This window comes from Raphanus sativus, chromosome 9 (genome assembly GCF_000801105.2).
Source record: "Raphanus sativus cultivar WK10039 chromosome 9, ASM80110v3, whole genome shotgun sequence".
Taxonomy (NCBI): Eukaryota; Viridiplantae; Streptophyta; class Magnoliopsida; order Brassicales; family Brassicaceae; genus Raphanus; species Raphanus sativus.
The window spans coordinates 4,268,868-4,279,996 of NC_079519.1; the positions used below are offsets into that span (position 1 = coordinate 4,268,868).

Here is an 11,129-nt window from a genome sequence, read left to right on the forward strand (position 1 = left end):
TTTATAATGCTAATTCCACTAATCTAGGCAGTGTATGAAATTTTTAGTAAACTAAATTTTTAAAAAATAGAATGATTCCTATATATCATTAAAGATAGTTTAGAATACATAAATCAAAAATGTAGAAATGAGTTTTGAAAATATTAAACTAAAGTGAAAGGTATAAACTTCAGTATATAAAGCATTTGCCGAAAACTCATTATTTTAGAAGGGGTTAACCCACGGATTTAAAAAAAAAATATGAAAACCTGGTTTTAGTGTATAGTTTCATCGAGCACTAACAAAGACGATAGTTAAAGAGTTTAGAACCTCTGTTATCTCCCATTTCTCTACATAATGAAGATTTTATAATGCTAATTCCACTAATCTAGGCAGTATATGAAATTCAGTAAAGTAAATTTTAAAAAATTAAGAATGATTCCTATATTACCATGAAAGATAGTTTAGAAATACATTAATTCAAATTTAGAATATGGTTTGAATTTTTAAACTAAAGTAAAGAGTATAAACTTCAGTATATAAAGCATTTACCGAAAAATCATTATTTTAGAAGGGGTTAACCATGGATTTTGAAAAAAAATTCAAAATTTATGAAAATCTAGTTTTAGTGTATGGTTTCATCGAGCACTAACAAAAGATGATGGTCAAAGAGTTTCGAACCTCGGTTGTCTCCATTCTCTAGATAATGAAGATTTTATAATGCTAATTTCATTAATCAAAGCAGTATATGAAATATTAGTAAACAAATTTAAAAAAATTAGAATGATTCCTATATACCATGAAAGATAGTTTAGAAATACATTAATTCAAATGTAGAATGTGGTTTTGAAATTTCAAACTAAAGTGAAGAGTATAAACTTCAGTATATAGAGCATTTACCGAAAACTCAATATTTTGAAGGGGTTAACCCCACGGATTTTGATTTTTTTTAAAAAGATGAAAATCTGGTTTAGTGTATAGTTTCATCGAGCACTAAGAAAATCATGATGGTTAAAGAGTTTAGAACCTTTGTTATCTCCATTTCTCTAGATATGAAGATTTTATAATGATAATTCCACTAATTTAGGCAGTAAATATTAAATTTTAGTAAAAATAAATTTAAAATTAGAATGATTCTTAAATACCATGAAAGATAGTTCAGAATAAATTAATTCAAATCTAAAAATGTGGTTTGGAACTTTTAAACTGAAGTGAAGAGTATAAATTTAAGTATATAATGTGGTTTGGACCTTTTAAACTGAAGTGAAGAGTATAATTTAAGTATATAGAGGATTTACCGAAAACTCATTATTTTAGAAGAGGTTAACCAATGGATTTGGAAATTTTCAAAATATGAAAATCTTGTTTAGTGTATAGTTTCATCGACAGTAACATAAGATGATGGTTCAAAGAGTTAGAACCTTTGTTATCTCCATTTCTCTAGATAATGAAGATTTTATAATGTTAATTTCTACTAACTAGGCAGTAATGAAATTTTAGTAAATTAAATTTTTTAAAAAATTAGAATGATTCCTATATATCATGAAAGATAGTTTAGAATAAATTAATTCGAATGTAAAATGAGGTTTGAAAATTTAAACTAAAGTGAAGAGTATAAACTTCAGTATATAGAGCATTTACCGAAAACTCAATATTTTTGAAGGGGTTAACCACAGATTTTGAAAAAATTTCAAAAATATGAAAACCTCTTTTAGTGTAAGTTTCATCGAGCACTAAGAAAAATAAATGGTTAAAGAGTTTAGAACCTCTGTTATCTCCATTTCTCTACATAATGAAGATTTTATAATGTTAATTCCACTAATCTAGGCAGTATGAAATTTAGTAAACTAAATTTTAAAAAATTAGAATGATTGATATATACCATGAAAGATAGTTTAGAATATATTAATTCAAATGTAGAATGTGGTTTGAAATTTTTAAACTAAAGTGAAGAGTATAAACTTCAGTATATAAAGCATTTACCGAAAAGTCAATATTTTTGAAGGGGTTAACCCTCAGATTTTGAAAAATTTTCAAAAATATGAAAACCTGGTTTTAGTGTATAGTTTCATCGGTCACTAACAAAAGATGATGTTCAAAGAGTTTTAGAACCTCGGTTGTCACCATTTCTCTAGATAATGAAGATTTTATAATGCTAATTCCACTAATCTAGCCAGTATATGAAATTTTAGTAAACTAAATTTTTTAAAATATAGAATGATTCCTATATATCCTGAAAGACAGTTTAAAATACATTAATTCAAATGTAGAATGAGATTTGAAACTTTTAAACTAAAGTGAAGAGTATAAACTTCAGTATATAAAGCATTTGCCGAAAAACTCGTTATTTTAGAAGGGCTTAACCCACGGATTTTGAAAAAATTTCAAAAATATGAAAATCTGATTTTAGTGTATGGTTTCATCGAGCACTAACAAATATGATGGTCAAAGAGTTTAGAACCTCGGTTGTCTCCATTCTCTAGATAATGAAGATTTATAATGCTAATTCCATTAATCTATGCAGTATATGAAATTTTAGAAAACTAAATTTTTAAAAAATAGAATTATTCATATATACCATGAAAGACAGTTTAAAAATACATTAATTCAAATGTAGAATGAGATTTGAAATTTTTAAACTAAAGTGAAGAGTATAAATTTCAGTATATAGAGCATTTACCGAAAATTCATTATTTTAGAAGGGGTTAACCCACGGATTTTGAAATAATTTCAAATATGAAAATCTAATTTAGTGTATAGTTTCATCGAGCACTGACATAAGATGATAGTCAAATAGTTTAGAACCTTTGTAGTCTCTGCTTCTCTAGATAATGAATATTTTATAATGCTAATTTCACTAATCTAGGCAGTATATGAAATTTTAGTAAACTAAATATTAAAAAATTAAAACTATTCCTATATACCATTAAAGATAGTTTAGAATACATTAATTCAAATGTAGAATGTGGTTTAAAAAATTTAATCTAAAGTGAAGAGTATAAATTTTAGTATATAGAGCATTTACCGAAAACTCAATATTTTTAAAGGGGTTAACCCACGGATTTTGAAAATGGATATTACTTGTGAAGAAAAAATGGATATTACTTGTGAAGAAGCAGATTTGTCATGGACCAAATCCTTTACGGTGAACTTTTGTTTAATGTATTTATTAGAGTGTTTTAATCGACGAAGATAAGAAAGTGGCCTTGTGTGATTCACCTCATGGGGAAGTTGCATTCACTGTTGGAGAGGAAGATGAATATACTCGGAGATCCCTTTTAAAAAAGCGCGTTCTAGACATGAACATATTTCAACTATGTTCCGAGTTTGGTTCGTTCCCCCAGCAAAGTATTGAGTCAGATGGTTTTGGCAAATATCATCGTGGAAGAGAGTCGGTTCATAGAAGACGACTTAGTAATGGAACGTGGGTTCGTGACGACCTGTATCTACAAGGTATTGATGATGACATGATCTACGAAGAAGATGACGAATGGGACTGACGGGAGATAAGAGTGCACTGATTTTAGCAGTCGTCGGTGGAAGCCGGGTTCGTGGGAGGAAGACGAGGTGTGTTACCTTGTAATGCAAGGTGATCTTTCCTCAGCCGTTAAATATTTTTTCCTATCTGGTGGAAAGCCTGTTGTGTTTCATTATATTTTATTGTATAATCATCACAGTTTCTGCTACGCCTTTTTAGAATTTTATAATCAAAAAGGAACTCTTTGGGACTCTTATCTTCTTGAATGCTGCTCACCTTTTAGCTTATTATAAAGACTTAATTGGTTTTAGTTCAGCCTAGCACTAGCTAGAACGTGTTTGTTTGCCACTTGGTCAACGTTCTTCCTCCATCTATAGAGTTTGAAGATGCCGATATATATAGACATAATTTAGAACATGCCGATATTAGCCTAAATGATTATAATAATTTAGAACATGCCGATATATATATAGTTTTTCACGGTGATGGTTTGTTGTTATAATTTTAGCACCTAGTGTTTGTATCCCTCTGGAGTTTGCAACTGATTGTTGTTGCTATGTTACTGCAGGTTCATCGGTAATATTACCATTGTTGGTATGCAAGTATGCCAATGAGGCTTATGGGTTTGAATCAGAAGGCATTCCCACTTAGACGCCAAGAATCGCTCATGTCATCATAGCGTTATTGCTTTTTTTCTGGTCTACTACAAGCCAGAGAGCCTCAACCTTTTTTCCCCTTATCTCGATCTACTACTACTATAACCAAGTACCTTGGTTCATATGTCTTATCAAATACAGATGGTTCAAGAAGATCGAGGAAAGTTAAAAGGAGGACGATTGGATATTCTTCTTCTTCTCAGTAAATATGATGTGAATTCAATCAAAACATATGGCATTAGCACACACCCACGCATAAACCCTTTTGTGACCTGTGAGATCTTTTTATTATAGAACATACATGGGGTTTGCTTAAAAGTTAAAACCGAAGGTTTACAATTCAAATTTGAACCTTTGATTTTTGTTTTTGTTTTTGTTATAGTTTTTCTATTTTTCCCATTGGTTGGTTTCAACAATTTGAAAAAAAAATAGAGAAAGTTATCAAACACATGGTTAGTCAATTTGTTTGAAGAAATATTAGTATACTACTGAAGAGGTGGAGTAATAACATTGATGGCCACATATAGAGACAACGTTTTATGTTCATCTTTCCACAATCAATCACTCCGCTGGTGGATGAGATGTCAACTTGAAACTGCCCTATGTCCCTCTCAATTAACTATTTATACATTTTATAACTTAGAGAGTCAATCACCAATTTAATCTAAACTATATAACAACAGCATATAGTCTCTTAACTTTAAAATCTTTCAACTTCCGCATTTATGTTAACTGCAATCCGTTTTGAAAATCACAAATAGAGGATACGTGAAAACACCTATAAAATATAAAATTACAATCTGACCCATTGAGAAAATAATCGTTTCAAATTATCTACAAGAGATTAAAATTATTTCTTACCAAAATAAAACAAACTCAACCCATATGAAAAGATCGCCATAATTACATATTTTTTGAATAAACCCAAATATTCCTCTGCAAATTATAAGAGAAAAAAAAAGAGGAGAAACTTGTTGTAGCAGTTGAACTAGAAAAAAAAAGAGACAGAGCAACGAATCCAACATCACAAACACAACAAAACACAATCTGTGTGTTGCTATCTCATTGGTCTTCTTCTTCTCAATCTTCTATTCTTTAGCTTCTTGATCCCAAAAAATGGCTGTCTCTTCCCAAGAGTTTAGCTTTCCGTTGCTCGCTTCCCAAGACTCTTCCCACTTTGCCGGCGGCATCGATTCACCTCCACTGTGGAAACACTCGCCGGATAAATCCCGCCGGGGAGATCACGACAGAGGTTTGGAGAAGGAAGTTGGTAACGATCAGACGAAGAGCTTCTCTTACGTGGAGAGGAAAAGTCTTTGGAGCGATAAAAAAGAGGAGAAAATGGATATGTTGTGGGAAGTTCTCAACGAGGAGCTTCCGCAGAGAAGCCAGAGCCTTAGGATCGATCCCGGCGGAGGTGTCGGTGAGAAGAAAACGTCTTTGTTTCCCGACGACAGCTCCGCCGTGGTGGCCGTGGAGCGCGGGATGAAGTTAACGAAGAAGAAGATGAGTCCTAACGTGTTGGTGTTGATTAGGGTTTTGAAGAAGCTTCTTGTTATGCGGAGTTCATCTCGGAGATCGCCGGTGAAAAACTCATCCACGGTGAGGAGAGGGGGGGGTTGTTAGAATTCACAAGTTTCGGGGCTTTTATGGAGAAAGAAGAAATAATTTGTGTTTAAAACAAAGTTACATTTGTCGTGTGGCTGGTTCTCAACAATTAACTTTAGGTCCCTGAGTTTGAAGAACATATTTGGATTTTGAAGAGTCTTTTTGTTTGTTTGTTTCTTGTCTTTTTTCTCTTGCTTTCTGCGTGGGGTTTGGTCTGAATATGTATGAATTTTATAAGGTGAAAAGTGTAAAAGGGTTAGAATAAGAGGGTTCTCCTGGGTATTTTTATGTTTCAAACAAAGGAAAGTTAAAAGGTTTTTTTTTTTTTGGTAAAATGTAAATAAAGTTAAAAGGTTTCCAAGGAAAGTATTGTTATTTTATCATTTTACCGCCAGAAAACTTTCAACTTATTCTATTTGAAACATTCCATTAGGTGTTGATTTGATATTTGCCTTTTTATGATAGATTTGATATCACTAATAAATGTGTGATCGTACTGATAGATATAGTACTTGTAAATTCTCTAATCAATAGAAAGATGTATATATGGTATAGCGCATATTCGTAAAACGATTTTATAAGTGATAATTATATTTGTATTACGAGGATTCATGTATGATTGAATCGCCTTAGATCACTATATTAAACTCTTATTTGGCGGTCTTTTTTGCAAAAAAAAAATCTATTTAGTCTTTTTCTATTAATTTGCACAATTCAATTTTTTAAAATCCATTATTTGGTGTTAAAATATTAATGAATCATGTTTATGTAGTTAAACAAGAGACAATGTAAGCTGTCCTACATGGTACAACGTTATTCACCACATCAATTATCTTTATTCGGTAACTGTTTATGTTATTCAAAGAACCTAAACCTTTTTGTTGACATTCTATACTTTATTATACATGCAAAATTAAAGTACAGAGACAGATTCAAAACCTTTTTATACTCTTAAGATGCCCATGAATTTGTTTTTTTTGGTTAGAAATGACTGTGAAATAAAACTCAAAAATTGAGCTTTTGACCCAGAAAAAGAACTAGAATTAAGATTGCAAGAAAATTATTAAAACCAAAAAAAATACTTGAAAGATAATACAAAGAAGAAGACTTGCAACCATTTCTACAAGTCAAGAAATAGACCCGGACCACCTACTAGTCTACTGCTAATCCATTGACCGACCACTCTAATCCCCACCGACCCGAATCTTCAAACCAGGTCACGGATTCAGTTTCGGGTTCAGTCCTCCGACTGTTCAGAAATTTAAAAAAAAAATCCCATATTTGCCTGATAATCACTAGTGGGTCCATAGAAAAATCGTAGCTTTTTGCTGTCTGCTTTTCTTTTCACTCTCTGCTGCGACGCCTCTTCTCGTGTTCGTAGGGCTCTCTCTCTCGTTTGATTCCATCGTTACTAAAAACATAGTTGGTACTTGGAGGTAGCTGCTCTAGCAGCACTTTCAAATGTAAGTACTTGGAAGATGTGAGAGACGCTTTGGTACGCGAAAGAGAGAGACTTTTTAAGCTGGTTGAAAGAGGTTCCTTTTCTTGAATCCTTACACGAGCCATTCGAACTTCGTTCTAGTGAAACATCTTTTGTAGCATTGTGATTTGATAATGAGCCTAAGCAAGGCCCAACTATTGAACTTATGATGGAGCCCATTGAAGCTGAGACATTTTTTTATATGCGACTAAACGACTAGGAGTTGGTTAATTCTGGTCTAGTCGGAATCAAATTCAAACAGTTTGTTTCTGTTAGAGGTGTAAACTCTTGTAGCCTCTCTTAAATCCATAATTCATTTATTGCCCTATTCGGCATACGCACGTACTTCTCTGTTAAGCGACAAACAAGTTAGAAAGATGTTGATAATGAATTATATACCGTTTGTTTCCCGTCTTCGCTTTCTAAAAACATAGTTCTAACATTTTTTATTATTTGAATTTATCAAAATTTCACATTTTAAATTTTATCTGGCTATAAATAGTTGATTAAGAATATAACCTAAAAACATAACGTAATTATATTCCCTCCGTTTTAAAATAATCGATATTTTAGAAAAAATGTTTGTCATGTGGAAGAGTTGTTAAAACATTTTAAAAAAACACTTTTACATTTTCAATGTATTTTTATTAGGCAATAATGATAATTTATAATTTTGAAGAAATTAATTGTATTATTGAATTTTGATTGACTAAAAATTATAATAAATAGTTTATCACAAAACAATGAATCAAAATTTCAAATATTTAATATGTGTGAAAATTCTATAACACATCTTTTTAAAACGAAAGGGTCTAACATTAATAAAATTTAGTGTTTCATATTTATACCAAGTTTAGTTTTTTCGGCTAGAATTCATTCAATTAATTATTCTGTAATTTACTATACAAGCATTCTGAGATTTGTTTTCTTACACCTACTTATTAAGTAAGTATTTTGTAAAATAAAAGAAAACGTTTGTCCCTTGTTTAACCAATGCTATCAAACCAACTGTTAATATTACAATAAGAAAAAGTTCACTAATTTTATTAAAAAATTTACAAACTTTAAATAATTAAGCTGTAAAGGGACCTAAAGGAAAGACAAAAAAACTAAAATAAAAGAATGTAGGAATAAGTATGAAATAAGCAATAGGATCGAAGAGACAACTTGGGGGGTGTGGGCCGACATGCCATCATCAGAGCCTCTCTTGCTCCATTCTTACCTCTAGAAGTGTTTGCTTCTCTCATCATTACATTTTTTGGATAAAAGTTGGATAAATTTTGAAATTCACTCATCCATTTATGAGATATTTAAAATAGTTGGTTTTGGCTATTAAACTATACTATAATTTTAAATCAAATGTTGAGGTATAAATATCACATCGACATTATACTTTATCCTTCTGTTTTGATTCATAAAATGTTTAAAAATCGTTTTTAGGTAGCCAAGTTATTATTAAACTTATCTCAAACGATAAACAAAAATAAACAAAATCAGAACTTGTACGGTACTGGCAAAACGGATACAAACGAATAAAGATAAAGAAAAAGGAAGGATTTTGGAATGTCTTATTTGGTTTATGTTGTCGTTAATTTTACTCATAACATGATACATAACAAATGATAAAATAATAACGAGAAACGTTTTGAAATTTTCCAAAAGTAGAATTCTTTAAATAATTAAAGTTATATAATGAGAATAGTTACTATTATAAATAGTGTAGAACTATTATTTGATGTATTGTAATAGAGACGCAATCTCAGCAAATTAACACTAAAAATCCCAACCACTAAACCGCCCCAAACAACCCATAGATATGCCTCTTCACTTCTGATCTCCCTTCAAACACCAAAGGTGAAATTGTGTTTACATGTTAGTAGCAAATATCTACACTACAGATTATCCAAATTAAAAATGAAACGTTAATGGGAAATCTTGACTTGATGGTTACCAAATAGGATGATGTGGAATAGGGAGACAAGTAGAGGAGGCTGTAGGGGTCACTTGGAGAAATAGTGATCGATCTTCACCCACCGTCGTTCATCATTAATTGCGGCTAATTATAACTTTCATTAGTTATTATCTATGACAATTTTGATTGCTCGTTCAATTTTTAATTTTATTTTTGCCATCTTAATTATTAATTTTCTTTGTCTTTAATACCTTTTTATATTTTTTCCGTTGTCAATAGGTTGCTTGTTAGGAACCATTTTTTTTTTTGCCAACTAAGATTTTATTATGGGCTTAAAAGCTCAGAAACGAGTATACACAAACAAAACACAAACATAAAAGCACAAAACCCAAGGCAGTTAAAGGAGACAAACAATGGGCCGAAGCCCAGTCTCCAAACCCACGCGGCGCGCCAAACCACGCATCAAAGAACACGCATGGACGTCCACATGTTGAAACCACATCATCGTCGATACACGCGTCGCACTTCCATCGAGTCGCGACCCACCGACCGAGGCCATTTATCAGCTGCAGTAAGTTTATTTTGTGAGAAAAATAAAAGGGAAATTTGGGAAAAGGGAATGAAACAACTATACTTTTGTCCCCTTGGAATTAAAACCAAAATTATTGTCCCTATAGTATAAACAATAATGAAAATCCAATTTTGTCCTTTCTAATTAATAACTAAATACTATTATTAAGAAAAATAATATAATTTACATTTATTTTTGTTATCTAAAAAGTAAAAGAATCAGAACCTATCGACTTCGACTCTTCTTTTTCTCCATCGATTAGGTTAAGCCGTCGACACCTTTTTTCCCGGGCTGTCATAGTTCGTCGGAGACCTTTAATTCATCATCACATATTTCCTTCGTCATCCTTCTTTCATATCTCCTCTTTAAACACCACCAATTAGAATAACTTTGTAATCTCTGCAGGGTACAATCGGAGATGTTCAAGCTCGATTAGCATCATCTTGTTCTTCTTTTGCTCTTACTTCATCTTGTTTCCCAGAACTTGGAGGTTAGGGTTTCGTAATTCCCTTTGTGATCGTTTTTGTTGGTTCGTAATCTGTTTATTTGCATGTACTAAGAAGAGATTGAATTGTTAAAAAGAAAATCGATTCATGTTTATGGTTTTGATTGTAGTTTTGGGTTGAGTTGATTGTGAGTTTTATGTGCTATTTAAAATGTATAATAGTTTGATTGTGAGACTGAGTTATATTTGATTGGAATTGGACTCATGTTTATGTATATTTGAACTTAGAAAATTATATGTTCCTCGATAAGTCTTGCTTGCACAGGCTCAAGCTAAAAGTTCTAAATTTAAGTACGACAAGTCATGTGTCACGCGTTGGATGGACTGTGTTGGTAGAAGTAAACTAAAACTTCTTAATGTTGAGTATCTTTATGTCTCTCGTAAGCGTTTGGAAGTGATACCATTATGCCTCTTATCTCTGCGAGACACTCATTCACTTAAGAATCAATAGGTGGGTAGCTTTGACTCTGTTTTTTTTACCATGTCTAGAGACTTTGCGTTTAGAGAAAAACAAAAATGCTAGTTGATTGCGATTTTTTATCTGCTATTTTGAATGCCTAATTGTGCACGGTTGGTTCTGTGTGTTTGATACAATGTTGTTTTTAGCTGAAGACTTTTATTCTAGTTGAAACTTGTAGTTGATTAGACCGGGAAGTGTCCTTGCATTTGAATTGTACTATTTTTACAAAGTTGTTTTAATTCACCATGTGCTTGGCTTATACATGTAGCATGTTGTTTCATCAAAGTCTATTTGTTTTGTTAATTTATTATATTCTCTAATAGGTGATGGAAAGCTTGGAACATGTGATGAAACGTGATGTTCCAATTGTAGGAGAACTTTCCCTATGGTGAACAAGCAGTGGAGAAAGCATAGGCTCTTGTTTTTTCTGTCCTTTTGATCGGATCTTATTTGTGTATCTTCTGTAAGCAGAGCAAAGGA

At 31.8% G+C, this 11,129-nt stretch overlaps 1 protein-coding gene across 1 annotated transcript; it reads left to right on the forward strand.

The window, feature by feature from the left end:
- Nucleotides 1-5,071: 5,071 nt before the first annotated feature.
- On the forward strand, nt 5,072-6,028 carry LOC108826593 (uncharacterized). The gene has a single exon (XM_018599973.2). It carries the CDS (start codon nt 5,230-5,232, stop codon nt 5,737-5,739), a length of 510 nt encoding a protein of 169 aa, XP_018455475.2. The 5' UTR covers nt 5,072-5,229; the 3' UTR covers nt 5,740-6,028.
- The last annotated feature ends 5,101 nt before the right edge of the window (nt 6,029-11,129 follow it).

What these genes read in the sequence shown, in the direction of transcription:
- LOC108826593 (XM_018599973.2), top strand. Translation starts at nt 5,230, where the DNA reads ATGGCTGTCTCTTCCCAAGAGTTTAGCTTTCCGTTGCTCGCTTCCCAA.